The sequence below is a fragment of the Phallusia mammillata genome, chromosome 7 (assembly GCF_965637545.1).
Source record: "Phallusia mammillata chromosome 7, kaPhaMamm4.hap1.1, whole genome shotgun sequence".
In the NCBI taxonomy this organism is placed as follows: domain Eukaryota; kingdom Metazoa; phylum Chordata; class Ascidiacea; order Phlebobranchia; family Ascidiidae; genus Phallusia; species Phallusia mammillata.
The window spans coordinates 311,817-330,645 of NC_137258.1; the positions used below are offsets into that span (position 1 = coordinate 311,817).

The 18,829-nt window shown below is 43.9% G+C and overlaps 4 protein-coding genes across 4 annotated transcripts; all 4 read right to left on the reverse strand.

The window, feature by feature from the left end:
* Positions 1-123: 123 nt before the first annotated feature.
* On the reverse strand, positions 124-1,934 carry LOC145238630 (uncharacterized). The gene is made up of 2 exons (XM_080101862.1): positions 935-1,934; positions 124-736 (listed from the first exon to the last, which is right to left on the reverse strand). The coding sequence occupies exons 1-2, from the start codon at positions 1,697-1,699 to the stop codon at positions 434-436; spliced, it is 1,068 nt and encodes a 355-aa protein (XP_079957988.1). The 5' UTR covers positions 1,700-1,934; the 3' UTR covers positions 124-433.
* A 1,221-nt stretch (positions 1,935-3,155) lies between these two features.
* Positions 3,156-5,636, reverse strand: LOC145238406 (uncharacterized). The gene is made up of 2 exons (XM_080101550.1): positions 4,667-5,636; positions 3,156-4,304 (listed from the first exon to the last, which is right to left on the reverse strand). The coding sequence occupies exons 1-2, from the start codon at positions 5,411-5,413 to the stop codon at positions 4,002-4,004; spliced, it is 1,050 nt and encodes a 349-aa protein (XP_079957676.1). The 5' UTR covers positions 5,414-5,636; the 3' UTR covers positions 3,156-4,001.
* A 1,587-nt stretch (positions 5,637-7,223) lies between these two features.
* Positions 7,224-10,189, reverse strand: LOC145239520 (uncharacterized). The gene is made up of 2 exons (XM_080102851.1): positions 9,470-10,189; positions 7,224-8,768 (listed from the first exon to the last, which is right to left on the reverse strand). Exons 1-2 carry the CDS (start codon positions 10,074-10,076, stop codon positions 7,618-7,620), a joined length of 1,758 nt encoding a protein of 585 aa, XP_079958977.1. The 5' UTR covers positions 10,077-10,189; the 3' UTR covers positions 7,224-7,617.
* Positions 10,190-12,271: 2,082 nt separating this feature from the next.
* On the reverse strand, positions 12,272-18,567 carry LOC145237656 (uncharacterized). The gene is made up of 8 exons (XM_080100601.1): positions 18,471-18,567; positions 17,629-17,833; positions 16,923-17,063; positions 16,303-16,419; positions 15,318-16,009; positions 14,417-14,559; positions 13,659-14,003; positions 12,272-13,370 (listed from the first exon to the last, which is right to left on the reverse strand). The coding sequence occupies exons 1-8, from the start codon at positions 18,563-18,565 to the stop codon at positions 12,484-12,486; spliced, it is 2,625 nt and encodes an 874-aa protein (XP_079956727.1). The 5' UTR covers positions 18,566-18,567; the 3' UTR covers positions 12,272-12,483.
* Between the last annotated feature and the right edge of the window lie 262 nt (positions 18,568-18,829).

An 18,829-nucleotide genomic window follows, 5' to 3' on the forward strand; every position in this document is an offset into this window, starting at 1 on the left:
TAAGCGGAGCAGGTTCTAGAATTTACTCAAAATACCGAAGGATCGTGTCATATAATATTGTTTGCCAATTTTGGGTGCGTCTACCTGTGGGCGCAGGTCATGCAAGGACCACTGCGTCACAACTTACAGTTTTGGCTTGTATTTTTTAACAACAACAACAACAACAGCGACAACAAATTTTATTATAATTTGTTGGACATTTTTCTAGACTTTGGATGGTTTCAAAGTAAGATACTGGTCTGCGTTCCTGTGCCAGGTCGATCGCCAGAAACGATAAGTTTAAAATCTTTTTAAAAGATTATGTTTTTGAAACAACATGCAATCTTTACTATGTTTGCTTGCATCTCCTAGGCCTTATGGTTTGGTGCAAACGCAACGTTTCTTAGCACATTTACGTAGCTGTTTGCAACACCTGCCGGTTACGGTTGGCTGCTCATGATTTGCACGCAACCCAGATGAATAGTTTTTTCTTCCAAGTCGCGAAGGAAGCTGAAACGCTGACGACATTCACCAACAAGTTTGCACCAGTGAGGAGTTGCCCGATCATCCCGCTGCTGTTTTGACCCGAAAACGCCACCAAACTCACGACGAGCGCCATGTCTGAAGCCACACAGACACCGGTTGATATCGCCAGGCGCTTCATCAGCTGACGAAACTTGCTCGTTCTGTTCAGTTTGTTGCCCACATTGCGGACTTGCTTCTTCAACGGGTAAATCACAAGTCCAAGCAGCATCGCCTGTGAACAGCAGCAGCTTGTTGTACGGCCGATAATACCAGGGTTGATTACAACTGCTGCGCATTTAACTTAAGTACTTAAGTGGGGTGGTTAAACGTATGACTCAAAGCTAATGTACAGCACAACATCACGATATAAACTTAACATTGTCCGCATACAATTTTAAATGATATCAAATAAGTAAGGGACATTTTTTACCTGCTGGGCGACCGCCAGAATTGGAAGAATAACGACTCGAATCCAACGAGGAACATTTGTAGTTACTCTGAAGCATCCGTTAGAAGTACTTGCACCTGTAGCGGATACGTTAAGAATGACGATGCTTGAAACCACAGAAAGCACGTTGACAAAGATCATAGCTGAGCTGACAAACTTCGAACATTTGGTGGTGAGATGACCGATAGCTGGAGTGTTGTAAAGTCGACGCTGACGATCCCATAATATCGTGTAGATTGAACCGATTGCCATCGCGTACAGTGTTGTGGACAGCGCGTATGCAACGCGACAAGAAACGTCTGAAAACCATCCCACGTGTAGTTCTGTAACCAGCAGACAATAGAAGGAGAATGTGAAGAGCGATGCAACGACAAGGAGGCGGTTGCCCAACATGTTGCTTCGCTTCAACCGTTTCTTCCCCTTAGCTTCGCCTCCAGTTCCGGGGTTGGTGCTCGATCCTTCAGAGGTTCGCGTGGATCGAAGCCGAAGACTCACAGTCGCCATTTGTTTCATGGCAACATCTTCTGAACGAACGCGATTCTTATCCTTGTTCTGTTGCACCTCGAAGTTTATGAGAGCAACACACAAATAAGCGGAGAGCAGCCATAAGAAGGCGGCGGCCGTTTGGAAAGCCACCCAACGTCCACTTTTGTAGTAGCTGCCTTCAACTTCTGTTTCGTTTGTATTCGGCCAGGATATATTGCCAGACGTCATGTTGTCGAACCCAGCAGCTACTGTGCTTTCCATTTCCACGACTCTGGCTTAAGAAGACGAAATTTTCAACAAGCTGTTTTCGTTTCTGTTGTTACAAATCAGTTTTGACAAATTGAAATTAATTCATTTTTTCGTAATCCTGTTTATGATGATTACCAACTGGAGCTACTCCTGAGCCTGAAAGGTTTTCTGCCAATCAACAGTCGACACGTCAGGTCAATCTAATCATACAAAATGAAACCTGATTTGTTTTTAAACGTTGTCGACATTGTCCTGTGATAAACAAAATACGTCAACCTATCCACCATTCCCAATTTATTTCACTCAACAACCCATAAACACAACTCTATATAAATAACCCTGTCTTGTTTCTTCAAACTCATAACTGTTCAAAGTTATTTGCTTCTTAAACTACATGGGCATATTATGTTAGCTCCCAGAAAGGGGACAACTGACTAATGTAAAGCGATTTACTGCACATCTGTAAGTCACAACAAGTCACCAATACCTTGAACCTGTGTTGGGGAATAACACAAGGATATAACATGAATAATGAACCTTCTCTCATCGGCACTCCCCAAGTGACGGTGCGAACGACAAACACAATTACTGATAATTGCGGACAAGCAGAGAGAAATCTGTCTGTAATTTGACGTTGCTGCGCTGACATTTTCAACCGCTAATCGTCAGCTCAAACCGCGACATAATTAAAGGTTGTATCTGTTATAGCGGGAATTGCGGGGTTTGCTGATCCGGAACAAGACCGTTTTGCTGCTGACGTCATTTCTCGTGGGATCAAGTTGATTTTCAAGTTTGTAGACGTTTTGCTTTCGCCATAATTCTCCTGGGTTTTATATGTTACGGGTTTGTTCCTAACATATCAACTTGTTTGTTGAATGGAATCAACCGCAACATTAAACCTGATCTGCGTCGAAATGTCACTGACATTAGGTTGGGTTGTCCCCGCTACAAACGTTTCCTTTCAACCACCTTCAGCTTGTTTCATCTGACAACATTTGACAACAGCGCTTAACATTACAACAACATTGTCTTCCTCAGTTGGCAACTGAAGTGATATGTGTAAAAGCTTATTCATTAATGTCTCGGACCCTAAGCGTTTCCGCTAATGCATGATTGGACCGAGTTGTTGATGAATAGTTGACCAGCCCGCCCTTTGTAAAAGCTGGCATGAACAGCAGGGGCTCGTGTGTGTGTCGTTTACTTATCGGCATAAATCTTGTGTGGAACAAGTTTCATAGGCTGTGGGTTCGAATCCCACCACAGGCTGGATATATGCTTGTCGACTTGATTCCTCCTGCTAACGCAGAGTGATTTACTTTCCAGCGTTGCGTTGTGATAATTATCCACACGATAAAAGCGTTATCACATCTATGCCTTCTTGTTACAACCGCAACTTTGCAAGAGATCACCGAAGGACCTGCGTACATGTATTTCAGCAAATTCTACTTGTTTTATGATAAAAACGAGCTTCCTCTCTTGATATTTTAATCCACATTCTTTGCTGACCGAATATTGCTTTTCGAACATTTACTTCACAGTTGGTGAATGAAACCGAACACTGCGATAAAAACACAAGATTCACTGAAGCAAATAAAACGTAATGACGTGAAGCAATGCGTCATATATTACGTCAGCATTTTTGCATCAAAGCAGAAAAATGTTTCAAACAAAATGTGAAGGGCAATGTACGGTGGGTTTGTGAGCTTGGCATCAATTGATCTTAGGTTGTCGTTGAAAACATTTCAATAAAAACAGTGCTTATACACAATGATGGGATTCAAATTTTTGGTCAGCCGGTTCTGACACAAAAGTCACTTTTTTAAGCCGGTTCTGTTACAAAAAAAATCCATTGACAGTAATCAGTAATGTTAACCGGTTTGCTGATCTCATAAAATTTCGTTAGACGGTTCTATAGAAACAGTGCGAACCGGCTGAACCCCGCCACTGCTTATCCAGTAATCGTGCTGAACTAACGTGCGCTAATCACAGTCGATTCCAGTTGCGGATGATATACATACTAGACAGAAGTTTTCAGTACGCTTAAACCACAACACTCGACAACTACATCAAACCTCGAAAGCCACATACCAAAACCTTTTCGAGGTTTATTTAGTCGTCGAGTGTTGTGGTCGTTGTGTTTTCCTGTTATTATTATATATCCTAATTACTCCTGACGATTTCTTGTTTTGAACTGAGGATGCAATTATATCGGCGAAATCGATTTTTAAACATTACATAGCATAAAGAAAAACAGGGACTTATTTAAGTGTGCTGGAAGCTTACAGTTAATATATGGAAACAGTTTTGTAACAATTTATTTTTTGCACGCAACCCAGATGAATAGTTTCTTCTTCCAAGTTGCGAAGGAAGCTGAAACGCTGACGAGATTCACCAACAAGTTTGCACCAGTGAGGAGTTGCCCGATCATTCCGCTGCTGTTTTGACCCGAAAACGCCACCAAACTCACGACGAGCGCCATGTCTGAAGCCACACAGACACCGGTTGATATCGCCAGGCGCTTCATCAGCTGACGAAACTTGCTCGTTCTGTTCAGTTTGTTGCCCACGTTGCGAACTTGCCTCTTCAACGGGTAAATCACAAGTCCGAGCAGAATTGCCTGTAAAAGTCGCAAAAGGTTGTTTTAGAATTTATCACTTGATCTTATGTGAACCACTGTTACCTAAAGTGTCCAACTAACGTGACAAAACTCTAGTCTAAGGTCAAGGAGCCAGGCTAAGTAAGTGGTTGCCCACCTGAAAAATACATCGTTTGGAAAGCTCTGATTAAACTACTTAGCCAAATTTTATAATGGTGTGTGGATAAATATCTAATCTTTAACGTTTGTTGCACGATTTGGGAAGCCCGACAAAATTTTCCAGACCCTACATCAGCGATTCTCAAACTGTGGAAACTTTAGTTCTTTGATGAGCCGCATCTTAAAAAAGTTTGAGAACCACTGCCCTAAATGAGGACACTTACCTCTTGAGCAACTGCGAGAATTGGAAGAAAAATAACACGAAAAAATCGCCAGAAATTCGAATTTACTCTGAAGCATCCGTTAGGAGTACTTGCACCTGTAGCGGATACGTTAAGAATGACGATGCTTGCGGAGGATGAAATTACAGTAACGACGATCATAGCTGAGCTGGCAACCTTCAAACATTTTGTGGTGAGATGACCGATAGCTGGAGTGTTGTAAAGTCGGCGTTGGCGATCCCATAATATCGTGTGGATTGAAGCTATCGCAGTGGCGTATAACACAGTGGTTGCGGTATACGTCACACGACATAGAGTATTAGAGAACCAGCCCGCGTGTAACTCCACAAATGGAATGAAGGTGTAGATGAAAGTTAGCGTCGCAGCAACCAACAGAAAACATTTGCTAACTGCGCTGACTTTGCGCGTTTTTTGCTTAATTGTCCTGGTCTGTGTAGTTTCGCTCACTATTCCGCTTCCAGTGTAGCTTGACGCGCCGTTTGGCCGGGCGAGGCTGGGGCTCAGACTAATTGCTGGTAGGACTTTCTGCATCCGGAGTCGGTTCGTGTCGGGAGCAAGAAGTTGGGATTTACTTTCTCCTCGCACTTGGGCCGTTATTAGAGAGACCAATAGGTAAGTGGCGCAGAGCCAGAGAAATGCTGCAATTGTCTGAAAAGCAATCCACCGCCCACTCAAGAACCAAGTGCTATTCACCTCCGTGTCGTTTAACCAGGAACTGTTGTTAAACATCTTGCCTCGCCAAATTACATCACATATACGTCTTCAAGAATCAACTCCAACTTCTATGTAAAGCGTACAAGAATTGCAACAGTTATTTAAGTAGATTATAAATCTTGTTCAATAAGTTGCAAAGCCTATCTGCCACAAGTTATGCAACTCCAACGCCTGTGTAAAATAGAAAGACGATTCAGTCTTGTCTTTTAGATAACTAAAACAGTTTCGAAACATTTGCGCAACAAAACGCTTCTGACCCAATACACAGAAATTGTGTAATGAACGGCCGCTTTCCGCACAGCTGTTCACTTCTGCTGGTGCTTGAGGGGCGACAGTAACACGATTGACGCGCTCAACATAAATAATGAACTTACTATGTGCAACAGGTGACGCCCAACCCCGCCCAGTAAAAATTTTCACCCGAGCACTGATGGCGGCTCATCTGCAATTGAACACAGCGAAGGTCGCTATGTCTGCTCTCCACGCTCACAAAACCTCTTGTGGGCAACACGCGCCCAACACAAACACATAATTCCAAAAAAACGACCAAAACGACAGGGTCGGGTATGGTCGGGTCGAATCGCTTGTGTTGGAACCACGTAGACGAATATATATTGGCGGTTGCATTTTAAAACTAATGACCCGTTTATTGCACGATAATTTGCGACGGATTGTGACTGTAATGTAATTGAACTTTACTTAAAGTCGAAGCAAATCGCATTGAAGCTCGGAAAATGAATTGTTAAAGACAACCGACTATAGATTTGATATCAAAAAATCTAAAACATTGCGTCATTACAAATGTTTAGCAATAAATAACGCTGATGCGAATGTTCACAAAATGCCCAGTAGCAAAATTTAATCTGAGCAAAAAAATCAGAGCCAATATATTTGTGTAGAGCATAACTACGTTTCGACAAGTACTATTGTCATCGTCAGGTTATAAGTAGCAAAACTTCAGTTGTGGAGAACGCCAACTTTCAACTGTTTGTGGCATACGTGACACACTTTCGAAAATCATTTCCCAAGTACTTTTTTCAACGGGGTTCGAACCCGGGAACCTCCCGAGCACGAATTCCGATCAAGGTTTTTTGTATCTGTATATGGGTCAGGCGCGCCGGACAATTCGGCCAAGTAAGTAAATTTATTAGCATAAAAAATACAAAAAGAAAGGTGAACGAGCGGTAGAAGAAATCGCACTTAGGTAGGTAGCGAACGAATCATTAAAGACCTGCCCATTTTGCTTTATACATCGAAAGTTTCTTCTTATTTAAAGCCGCAATGTATTCAGAATTCTTTACTGATTTCACTGTGTGGTACGGCCAAGTAAGTGAGCGACACTGCACCAAAGTACTAATATTTGTCGCCAACTAGCGGATATAATTTATTTTTGTTTTTTTCTACTAGTGGGGGTTAAAGAGACTGTCACAGAAACTCAACAATTTGGCACAGGCATTGTCAGAAATTTAGGAAACCTGTTTTCGAAAATGGTGAAATCCTGAAAAAATCTCACAGCTCATACAACCGATCTTTCGTCACCAGCTGCACTGATGAGACCTTATGGGTCGAAACATGTACTTATATAGCCATGCCTACAGCTTATCATGTATTGGATTGATGCTTCTATATTTGTCTTTTCTTCCTGGAAAAATATTTTTGCTGTTCTGTATTATGTTCCAGCAAATGTGCTGGGCGGAACTTGCACTAATAACAAGTGTTTCATTAATTGTTGCACATTGCTGTCGGTTACCATCATTTGCTCTAGAATTTGTTGTATCATGTATCAAGTACTGCAGAAAATGACTTAAAATACAATACAAACAAACACCGTAAAATACCAGTGGTACTTTAACTTTATTATGCGGGCGATTGCATTATGCTCGCTGTCGAGTGCTTCTGTATTAACATTAGGTCAATTCACGAACGCAAACAATATCACGCATGTCGTACACAAAATGTTGGATGTGCAAAAATCACTAATGTCAGCTTGGTAGTGTGACTTCACAATGATATTTGTCTCTCGCATCAAACCACAGTGATGTCAAAAAGTGTGTTCGCCCGGTGCTGCTTGGTACCGTCGGATCGCTTGGTTCGAGGCACGGGAAAATGAAATAGAAATCACGTTCAGTCACTTTTTAGGAAGCCCGTTTGCGGACACACTAAATCTAGGTCCCAAAAAGCTATTCTTCAACCCAAAGCAACTTTTCAAACACATTACGTCATACATGCAGGCCGCAGTCGGCTCCGTAACAGCGAGTTGACGAGTAGTTGGAAAAAATTCGGGTGCGATCTGAAAATGTCCGCACGGTGTATGTGCTCCTGCTGTCTCGGAAAATGTTGTTGGTAGCATTGTTGTTATTGTTGAGGGAGGCTGACGGATGCTCGCCCTCCGAAACACGCTGCTGGTCCTTCTGGATCGGAGCTACCGAACGATCGCAGTCGGGACAGAGAGTGAGTAGAACTGGGATTATTACAACAATCACAATCCCGATGATCGTGACCTCGTTGTCGTTCAGTCCGTCGTCTCCCCCTACACCCACGTGATCGTGTGAACTGCAATTCATCGTCAGGTTGTGATACCACTGCCTTGTTGCGTCACAAGCTTCCCGCCGACGCAACGGGAGTTCCCCATCCTGGCGGGAATCGTTGCAGCAGGAGCGAACCAGGGACGGAACAGCTTTGGAAAGCAACCCTAGGTTTACGCCTGCGAGTTCGGGTGGGGATGCGCATGGCATACTGATGTCCCAGACCGAGTAGTAACCTCCCAATCTCTGCAGCGCCACTAGTGTCCCGTCCTTCACAGTGCAGTTGAGAGTTTGCAGCACGTTTTTTGAGGTCAGCGAGATGGCCGTGTGCATAAAGTCGAATGTTTCCGATGATTCCTGGCATCCACAATCCCATGGATTCCCCGAAGCCCACAGAATCCGCGTGAAAATATGACGTTGCTCTCGAGAATAATTCCCACTTTTCACCTCGTCTTGTGACGTCACTGATGTCGTATTACCCGGGGTAGTGACGTCACGCGGGGGAGTCTTGGTGGTGTGTGACGTCATCTTACATACGTCACGCGTACTTGTGACGAGCCAACCCTTGCGTGGATGAAGGAGTCGGTTTTTGCGGAGGTCGATTGCGATGCTGCGTCTTCCCTGGATCGACTGGAACGCATCGTTGTGGATTTCCTCGAGTGAATTGCTCGAAAGGTCGAGAAAAGTGAGGGATTTCAAACCTCCCAATGTCCGTCGGCGGATCACCTCGAGCTCGTTGTGTTGCAGGGATAAGAAGGAAAGCTGCGACAAATCGGCGAACACGCAACTTGGCAAGGATTGCAAGCGGTTGTGTGAAATGTACAGCTCATCGAGTTGTTGAAGGCCTGCAAAACAAAGCAACCAATTTTACAATAGCTTTGTCAAGGATGTACAATAAAACGTACTCATTTTGGTTTAATTTAGCTACTATTTAAGTCCGTGTCTTTTGTACCCAATTTTACAATGTTTCTGAACCACCCTTTTCTCCGTATTTAACCTAGCATATCAATCGGTGTTAGGACATTCTGTGTTGATTGCCCGAATCCCTTTATGGGAAAAAGCTGTAAGTAAGAATCGTAATTTTTTCTTGTTGTATTTGGCCTAAACCATGTCACGGTTAATTAAGGTCTGCGGGATAATTCGGCTCAGATTATTATGTTTAATGGATTCCCTGTGGACCAAATCCCATGAGAGAGACCAAATCTTTCCTTCACCACAACCTTTATCTCAACATTCGTGCAGTAAATGTCAATAACTAGCTCAAGGCATAAAATAGCTTTAAATGAACCATTACGCAATACAGCTTAGTTTGAATTCGACCGCTTCTTTGCTAAAACCTAGGTTGCTTTGAAGTGATAAATTACTATCACAAAAACGAGTTTTGTTTCGCTGTGAATAGATATTACATTTCCCACATTATCCTAATATAAATTAGATAAACATAAATATCTATGTATAGCACCTTAAATTGTCATAAGCAGTGTCTGATTCGAATATATGGATAATTTAGTTGCATTAAAGAATATGCCGCACAACATTCACATACCTACAAACGCCTTCTTCGATACGTATGTGATGAAGTTGTGTTCGAGATGTAGGATATTGAGTGTTTTACGTAAAGCGATGAATGCGTGCGAGTTGATGGCAGCAATCCCTTGTCTCCACAACCTCAGGTCACTCACACTAACCGGGACTTTCCACTGCTGCGCTGCGTCGCTGATGGTTGTGAGGTCATAATGCCATGACGTCAGATCGGTGACGTTGGACGCGTCATCGGGCTCCGGGATCAAAGGTCGGCACTCGTACATCACGTGGCCCGGTGTAGAGGTCAACACGCATTTGTTCGCGGTTCCTCCAAGGTCAACCCGGGTTGAAAGGTCACGGGAAGACACCGTTCGCTTTACACGCCGACCCGATCTGCTCCGGTACCACGCTCCAGTGAACACATCTCGATCGTGGAAGCTCGTATCCATGGCAATTTTACGTCCAATCGACGTCACCGCTAGTCCGTCACGTGATACTACGTCATCGATAGCAAAAGCGCAACTGAATATCGCACCAATAAGTGTGAGGATGTTGAGGAGAGTGTCCGGTCTGTTGTGTTGCAATGCGAACATTTCAAGCTGGTTCAAATCAGATTCATCCGCGAACATATCATCGGGTTTCTACCGGCTTCAAACCGTCATCGACACAAAGCCTTAAAAACGTCGAAGCAATCATTTCTACTCAGCTAAGTTTGTGATCTTCCTGCGCAAAAACAAAACGCAAATCAAAAATTAATCACCTCGGTCGATTGAAATTTCATTTTCGCTTTTGCTGAAGTTTTAATCAATTTTAGTGCGCGCTACTTTGTGCAAGCAAACATCAAGCTGTTGGTTGTTGTTTAAACTTATCTTCAAAATATATCCATCAAAATGCACAGAAGGTGTGGTGTCTTAATTTTACCGTAATTTATCGGCAACAATTCAAATAATTAAACCTCCCTTTCATCTGTCATTATGCCACACAATATATATAATAGATCAGCAGTATACAGCAGAAAACTTACAAACAACTTCACTCGACCACTCCCACTTGGTTCACGCCGCCCAATCCCTCTGACTAAATGACAGTTCACTTCAATGTGCTGGAACCGCGAAAGACCACGGGTTCTCAACGCATGTCATGTCTGCCAATGCACAAGTATATGACATTTCCTGTAATTTAACTGAAAACTTGCACTGCGTGTTACTGGTTCTCAGTGATTTAACTCCCTTTCAAAGCTACCACAGTATTTAATGAATGAACATGTACATTGTAGCACTGCATAGCCCTTATATGATTCGTGAAAACACACTAACTGCCGCCACAAATTCGTTGCGCTAATCTTTTCATCGTCCGTGTCGACAACAAAATATCCGTGAAAATTCTTACTCGACTTTTTACCTCACAACGGCAACAAGCACTTCACTCAACTTCATGCTCTGTCAGTTTCTGAAGACAGAAAAGTTGAAACCGAAGTCAGTGAACCCGAACACGCGTAGAAGTTTCGTTTCTGCTTAAACAATCCACCTCTCATCACCTTATAACATCAATAGCTGATGGATCTGTCAGCAAATATCCTTGCACGGACGAAACTTCACCGAGGAACCAGTCAACCTTAAGCTGCTGTCGCGTCATAAATCAGAATCGCGTCGCCCTTTGTTTATGTCGTCATGCGTGACTAACCACCAGTTCCCGCTATTCGACCACTTATTGTCTCCCGTTCCGCTTCACCAAACATACAAAGTGCTTGAATTTAAACGAGTTGCTCGTGACGAAATTTCCCCTTCGCAGGACAAGATATATTACCAAAGTACAGTTTATACGCCTAATGCCAGTGCTAGACATCGGTATATAGCGGTTCAAACGGTTTTATAGCATTACGTCTCGCGTTGTAGAAACCGATTCCAGCTACTGATCTGAAGAATTTAAAATAGCTTCAATGAGTAAACGTGGCTAAACTATAAGACTGCCTGACGTTAGATCGTCCGAAACGTCACTCATCACTTCCTAATCGCTTCGTAAACTGCGTGGGCACGTTCTACGTCGAGCACTGCGTGGAGTTTGGGTTTAATTCCGAAGATACGATCTCTCCTTTACCCGTTCCTGTCAACCAGCTGCCCGGGCAATCTGTGTTCACGGACAAAACCCATAACGAGCCAGCCTGACAAGCTAAACGCTGACTGATATCAAATATTCATGGAGCTTATTGCTTTAAGCATGCAAGCCTGTAAGCTGGAAGTTAAACGACCGAGAGAAAGCTTTTGGAGGGATTTTGGACGAAGGGTGGTCATTAGATACGCACAACGGCTGGTAATGCCTATTCTTGTCCAATGATTTGCATTCCAAACATGACAAGTTAACCACTAAATTTGTCGAACATCCAAACCAAGTTAATTTGTTACCTGCCCTCCAGCAAAAAAAAAATATTACCTGCCCTCCAGCAAAAATACGTTCTTCACTTTGTACTGGACGAGCTGTATAAAAGCATGGGCAGGAAAAACTTCGGTGGTTCGCAACAACAACAAACAGAAGCAGCACATGCTTTTAAAACTTTGCCTTTTTCTACTTGTATATGTTTTCAGGCCCAAACAGCCAAACCCACAAGCTTTTGTGTAATAATGACTTCTTGTGCTGGTAAAACTCATTTCTAGCTTGTAACCTTACAGTCTACACTTGGTTTGCGCACGTTTGCCAACCCACCAATCCTCACTCTCGCTATTAAACCTGAATTCTCGTGTCGGAATTTTACGTCTCTCGTTGTGTGCGTGTTAGCGCGACACGACGGGGCGGTTACATTCGAATTCGACAGTGAAAAGTAGGCGCTTAAGTTTCATTGTAACTCGCCATGCATTATTGATGTTGTGACATCACACATGGGCGAACAAAGCGAAAGATTCCGCGGGTCTTCGTTCAACAACAACTCACATCACGCAAATATATACAAAAACAACACAGTGAAACATCGCTGCACTGTCGACGTGTGACGTTCCACTTTCTACGTATTAGCTGATAAAGCCATCAGTGAATGAAGTTTTGTTATTCGTCACTGCCGATGACGGAGTTAGGAGGAGGTTGCGGAGAGGACACCGATGTGATGACGATCTCGAGGCGGGATGGAGTCTCACTGGATGTCCCGAGATCCTCATCAGATCTTCCGAGCTCCACTGATGCTGTCGTAACCCGGATGTCTCCGCCATTCAGTCGTTGTGCTGTATCTGTCACGTGATGATTCGACTTCTCGGCGATCCGCGGACTTTGTTGGTTGTTCACGATCAGTTGCGAGTTTGCTTTGTCTATCACGATCTTAACATTCTCTTTGCTCTGCTCTGCTTGCTTTGTTGAACTCTTGAACAGATCCTGGCCGTCCTTGACCCTCATCTCCCTCCCAGCAGCAGCGGATGGTGGTGGAGTGTGATCCGGAAGATGCGAGATGATCTGAAGATTCTCAGGAGACCTGCTCTTCACATCAACCCTCAACGTCGCTCCTCCTGCAGCCGCTGACTCGTCAACACGGAGTTGAGGGATCACGGTCGGAACGAGTCCTCTCACCTCAGGCACCCGATTCCTCCTCTTTCCGGCCTTTGCGCGTTTGATCGTCTTCAGCATATTCTCCAGATGCGGCTGGAAGACTGACTCTGCATCCGACTGACTCTCCGCGTCCACATCCTCCGGAGGCAAGCGGAAGTCCACCACGCTCAGCACTTCACCCGCATCCAAACCGGTCGACTCCTCACCCGTTGCAGGATATGGGATTTTCCCCACTGATGGTACGTCACTGCGCACAGGGGCGACATCTGGCGTATTTATGATGTTGGGATCGTAAGCTGGGTCCTCCACTTCACCCACAGTGGGAAGTTCCCATCTATCCTGCGAAACACTGCCCAGTCTCCTCGGAGCGAAGCCGAGTCTCTGTTCCCGGGATCCTGCGTTTAAGTCGATTAAGTTTAAGTAGCGGAAATTCACATTGTTGTGTTAGTGAGTTAACAATCCGCTCTATGACAGGACAACATGTTTACAACCAGTGGTGGGATTATATTTTTTTCCAGTCGGTTCTGTCACAAAAGTTATATTTTTCAGCCGGTTCTGTTACAAAAAGTCCATTGACAGTAACCAGTAATGCTACCCGGTTGGCTGATCTGATAAAATTTCGTGAGACGGTTCTATAGAACCGGTGCGAACCGGCTGAATCCCGGCGCTGTTTTCAATCTCACCTAAACTTTTTCTTTCAACGTTGACGCGATCCGGTGTAGGCGGGACTCCCCCCAACCTGATCCTCTCCCGGTACATCACGTGACCCGGTAAATCTTTTGCGCCTCCAGTGGTCACATTCGCTGCCTCGTGATTCCAGTGGTACTGTGGCGGCCTGGAAGCTCGCGGGTGGTGCACGTGCGAGTATCGTGTCAAATCCGTGGTGATGACGTCATCAGTGGTAACGTCAGGACTCGTCCTGTCTTCTTCGGAGAGGGCTAGCCCCTCCCCAATATCGACCCTGTGCAGTCGCGGGGGGGATTTGGTGTCGGTGGAAGACATCGATTGAACTTCGGATATTTTCGAAACTGAACAAAATTGATCGCGGTCACGTGATTGATTGCGCGATCCTGATTGGCTACGAGACATTCGGTGTCGTTGTGACTAATTTATAATTTGGTTTTGCTCTAAGCGTGGAAGCATTGAATCCATTATAGGGGCGCAAAACCTTTTAGCTTCTGTCGGCCGCTCCACGGGTTCTTAATTCACATCACATACCGCAAATGTTAACTGTTTACCTTGTATGTCTAGTTCACGTCTAAGATGAAATAATTCGTTTTGGGCCAAAGGGAGTTTCAGCAAAGTTTACAATTGCTCAGCAACCAGAATAAATAACACAATAAACATGTGCGCAGACGCATGTGGCCGTACAGTGCAAAGTTCTGCAGCCCTGGTTTATGTAAACCACAACACGGAGTTGAAACACACTCAACATTTTTACCCTTATCTGCAGATGCTCCTGTTGGTCGGAGAATTTTCATCGGATGAGCGTCCGCGAATTTTCCGACCGGGGATGGTTGCGGTGCGCTCATGGGATTAACATCGACATGTGTTAGTCGGGGTTTCATGTTGTGATTCTCGTCACTAAAATTCACAATAGATTTCACAAAAATGTTTTATATACAGAGGACTATAAGTACGTTGATAGTTTCTATTAAATTTTGGTTAAATTATGTATTACAAGTTGCCGCAATTTAGCCTGGCAGGTTTTGTGAAAGTAAATAATTTAAATAACAGCAGAATTTTTTTTTTGAGATTGTTACAAGCAACTTGGCATTCAGTGACAACATTTTTCAAGTCAAGCCAAACGAGGTGCAGTGATTTGGTTATGTCCATTTTGCAACAACAACTGGAAAAGTCCCTGCTAAATCTAAAATATTCAAATGCTAATGCCTGCAACAGCATTCAACTTCTCGAGCTAATTTGCATTAAAAGCATCGTTGCTAGTTTACAAGATTTCTGCGCAAATTTCCTGCTCCCCGTAGATCGGACTTTTGCCAAAGATATGAAACTTTAATGCCGAAAAATTTCCCACTTAAGATTTGTGATTGCGTAGCGTAAATCGTTTCCAGGCGCGTCGTTAGCAACGCACGTTGATCAATAATGCATCGAGGCCGTTTTACGCCATTGCTCGAAAACAATGTCGTTGTCAGTTTTGACTCATCACGTGATTAAATCACCCAGTAACATTTGCATCCAAGATTTTATCTCTTTATGTATATTTTGCAAGCCGTGGTTACGTAGTTGTGAGTTGAGTTGGTGGGACCAGTCGGTGGGGGCCTAGAATCTAACCACCCGTGTAAAGGAAAGAGGGTGGGGTTCGATTGTGCTTGAAGACTTACCGAACAATCTGGAAATGCCGCATCGAGCTGTTGGGAAGAGTTATCTTGTGAAGTGAGAGAACCGACAACTTCTTTATGTACTCGTCGTAGCTGATGAGCCGCTCCTGCATTGCCCGACTGTAGTAAGCGATCATGTCCATCTTATTCATGGGGCCGATGAGGTGGGATTTCCCAGTGGCTGTGGTTGTGGCTCGGCGTGGAAACCCACTCATGGTGTTTTGCTCTTCACCTCGGGTTGGAAGTTGGACTGTGGTGGCGTTACGACGAGCTGGCGTCTCACTAGAGGGCGCCACACCCTTGCGACGCTTGTTTCCCTCTCTTCCGTCGTAATCCTCTTCCTCATCTCGTCTTGATCCGATCCTGGGAAGATTCACAGGCGTCTTCCGGGGATACATTCCTCTCCGGATGAGTTTCTCTTCCATAGATCCGTCTCCCGGAGGAAGCATGATCCCGGACTCTGTGCTCGTCTGGCTGTTCGACTTCCTTGCATCCGCATCCGCCCGGTTCGCCTCTCGTTTTTGTTCCTTACGCGACAATGAATTTCCCACAACTTTGGGTAAATATGAAAACGCGCGCACAGCCCCATCTCGTGGTCGTGTTGTATTTCTATTGTTTGTCGCTTGCTGACGCGAAAGCGCGATTGGAAGAACGAAATCTCCGTTCACATCTTGATCATTTCCAAACGCCGGAATCTAATAAAAGTTAGCTGTTACATTTGGTTCCGACAACTCCATAGACATGCAACTTTGAAATCAGCCCGTAAAGATTTAAAACAAGTATAAAAAATCTCAACCAGGAGGCGTATAAAATCTTATAGGCTTAAGGCAGAAACTTGGCTAAAACACATTTCTGGGCCGAATGTTTTGGCGCGCCTGGCCCATATACAGACATAAAAAAGATCGGGGTTCGTTCCATGGACCGTCCTCGAACCCCGTGAAAAAGATATGGTTATAATCCACAGATCAATGTTTTCGATTGGTCTCACCATAATATTGACCACACGCAAACCGGACGTGTTTCCCAGCAGTTTCTCTTTCGATGCTTGTTCCTTGTTTTCCAGGAAGCTGCTCAGAGGTTCGTAGTAGAAGCGTTCCTCTCTCACCTTAAACAACGTCCACATATAAGCCCACGCACCGTAACTTACACAAATAATTTTGTTCACATTTGCGGATTTGCCAACTACTCAGTTTCAGCCCCAATACATTCGGTGGACTGGCAATAAAATGCTTTTCACAAACAATAACGTTTAAAAATTGAGTAAATTCGTCCCTTATGCCTTTGGATAAGTTAAGATGAACACAAATTCATAACTGGGATCAGCCCTGAAGCGTCTATTTGCTTCAGGGTTGATACCAATCATAAATTCATGGTTATCCTAACTGATACTGATCAAAAGAGACCCGGAAAGACTCCTGTCGAGGGTTCGAATCCCACCGCAGGCCAGACTTTTCTAGCCCACGCCCTGCCATATGGTGGTGAATGCTTCGTGGCCGACTGATTCGGTATAATGCCCTCAATGGGCCTGGCGTACTGTGATTTATGCCTTTGGAAAGCTTTCAAGGTCTTAGTTACAAATGAAACACATAAATTCCTATTTTCAATCACTTGTGGATCTCCTATAGCCTCCAGAACACTGGTCGTCCCGTTTCGGGGTTGCGTACGCAAATGCTGACGTAGCTGTTCGATGACGTCACGATCCGATGTCGTCACTTTTTCGGATTTGTCAGCTTTTGAAACTTGATGTTGCTGGAAAATATAAAACAATTGTTGTCAAAACAAAAGTGGAAACAATTGGTTGGGTAAAATCTGTGGTGGGACTCAGCTGGTTCGCATCGGTTTTTAGAACCATCTCACGACATTTTATGAGATCAGCGAACCGGGTAGCATTACTGGTTACTGTCAATGAATTTTTTTGTAACAGAACCGGCTGAAAAATATGACTTTTGTGATAAAATCGGCTGACAAAAAAAAATTGAATCCCACCACTGGGTAAAATATCTCAATATTTGCAGAACAAGATGACAGTACCGATCGCAATCCTTGAGTAATTGCAAATTGCAAATGACACTCGATAATGCAGATTTAAGTGTTTAACTCTGATTGATCAAACACAACAAGCGACAAACCGGCACAGCTACTAACGTAAGAATTCACAGTAGCCAGGTTTTGGAATTTCTGATAATTGCTGACTTAGCAATTATTGTTACAGTAAACGCTTATGCTCTGTTGCGCCACTTATCGGAAGTTCCCAAACCTGGCTACCGTGAATTCGTACGTTAGTAGCTCTACCCGACAAACCAACCTAATATACCTTGGTGTGTGGAAACTTGATTTTCTTATTGATCGTGAGCTCGACAGGGGGAAGCCTCTTATCTTCGCTGCAATGTGAGTTGCTCGTTCTCAGCTTCGAAGCGCGCGAGCTAGTGACGTCATCGTGGGAGGGCGTGAGAAACCGGAAGGCGTAAAGTGGAGGAATGCTGACATCTAGTGACGATTTGATTGTGTGTTGTCTTTCACTGAAACAATGATCTCATTGTTAAGCGATAGTTGATTGTCGGTCTTTCTTCAGTTAACAACCAAGCATTCTGATTTAATTGTTAAACTTCGAACTACAAAGCGCGGCGAAATTAGCAGAACAGTGCAACTTGTTAAACCGAGAATTTGAGATTGAACCTATCTAATATCATAACAACTATTTCTCCATTTAAATCATGATTTAGGCACAGAATACAAGTTCGTATTATCTGCACCCAAATTGAATCTGTTCTCAACGATTTCTGTTTACATTTCGATTAATTTGATTTTACCTTGTTTTAAATCACAGCCAATTTCACGTACACAACAAAACCTCCGAGAAACTGCTGACAATAACAGACTCTTCGCTTCAATACAACGGGAGATTTTCCCTTTCTAGTCCGGACACAGCACAACAGATAAAAATTGCCACAACAGGGTAAAGGCGGGCCTTTGTATCGAGTTTCAGGCTCACTGAGAGCTTTAGGGCAACGAGAAAAGGCTACAGGCTGTGCTGAGATTTTCGTTATCCTGCTTTGCGGGCGAAAATCCGCTTTTACAAGAGGAATAATAACAACAACGTCTGCGAGGGCGCTTCGTCAATCTGCTGTTATACAAGTTCATTTGAAAGATTTTTACCTCGTTTTCACATCGATTAAGTCCGGTGGAAATTGTAAAGTCTTCGCCTTGATTGCTTGATATCCAGAAGTCGCTTTTATTTCACCCAGTTTCATGACTTTTTATTACACTTAACTACACTGCAACAACACAAGAATTTGAATCCATGTCAAACTACCGAGCAATGCTGTTTAACTTCTATTGTAGAGGCCGATTCCAAGTCATCTGTGTCAACATATCTTTGAACTAATGCTGGGTTTGTGAACAATGAATGGGTGCGTCCTTATTATGTCTGGCTTCATGCTATTGTGAATACGGCGCATGTAAACAGCCACTCTGTCAATTGACATATCTGATATATTGCTTATGTATAGTCGGCA

What these genes read in the sequence shown, in the direction of transcription:
- LOC145237656 (XM_080100601.1), bottom strand. Translation starts at nt 18,565, where the DNA reads ATGAAACTGGGTGAAATAAAAGCGACTTCTGGATATCAAGCAATCAAG. An exon ending in TCAAGTTTCCACACACCAAG is followed by an intron (nt 17,064 to 17,628) that starts GTATATTAGGTT and finishes TATATTTTCCAG; the next exon opens with CAACATCAAGTTTCAAAAGC. An exon ending in CGTTGAAAGAAAAAGTTTAG is followed by an intron (nt 13,371 to 13,658) that starts GTGAGATTGAAA and finishes ACTTAAACGCAG; the next exon opens with GATCCCGGGAACAGAGACTC.
- LOC145239520 (XM_080102851.1), bottom strand. Translation starts at nt 10,076, where the DNA reads ATGTTCGCGGATGAATCTGATTTGAACCAGCTTGAAATGTTCGCATTG. An exon ending in ATCGAAGAAGGCGTTTGTAG is followed by an intron (nt 8,769 to 9,469) that starts GTATGTGAATGT and finishes TTTGTTTTGCAG; the next exon opens with GCCTTCAACAACTCGATGAG.
- LOC145238630 (XM_080101862.1), bottom strand. Translation starts at nt 1,699, where the DNA reads ATGGAAAGCACAGTAGCTGCTGGGTTCGACAACATGACGTCTGGCAAT. An exon ending in TTCTGGCGGTCGCCCAGCAG is followed by an intron (nt 737 to 934) that starts GTAAAAAATGTC and finishes TGCTGTTCACAG; the next exon opens with GCGATGCTGCTTGGACTTGT.
- LOC145238406 (XM_080101550.1), bottom strand. Translation starts at nt 5,413, where the DNA reads ATGTTTAACAACAGTTCCTGGTTAAACGACACGGAGGTGAATAGCACT. An exon ending in TTCTCGCAGTTGCTCAAGAG is followed by an intron (nt 4,305 to 4,666) that starts GTAAGTGTCCTC and finishes CGACTTTTACAG; the next exon opens with GCAATTCTGCTCGGACTTGT.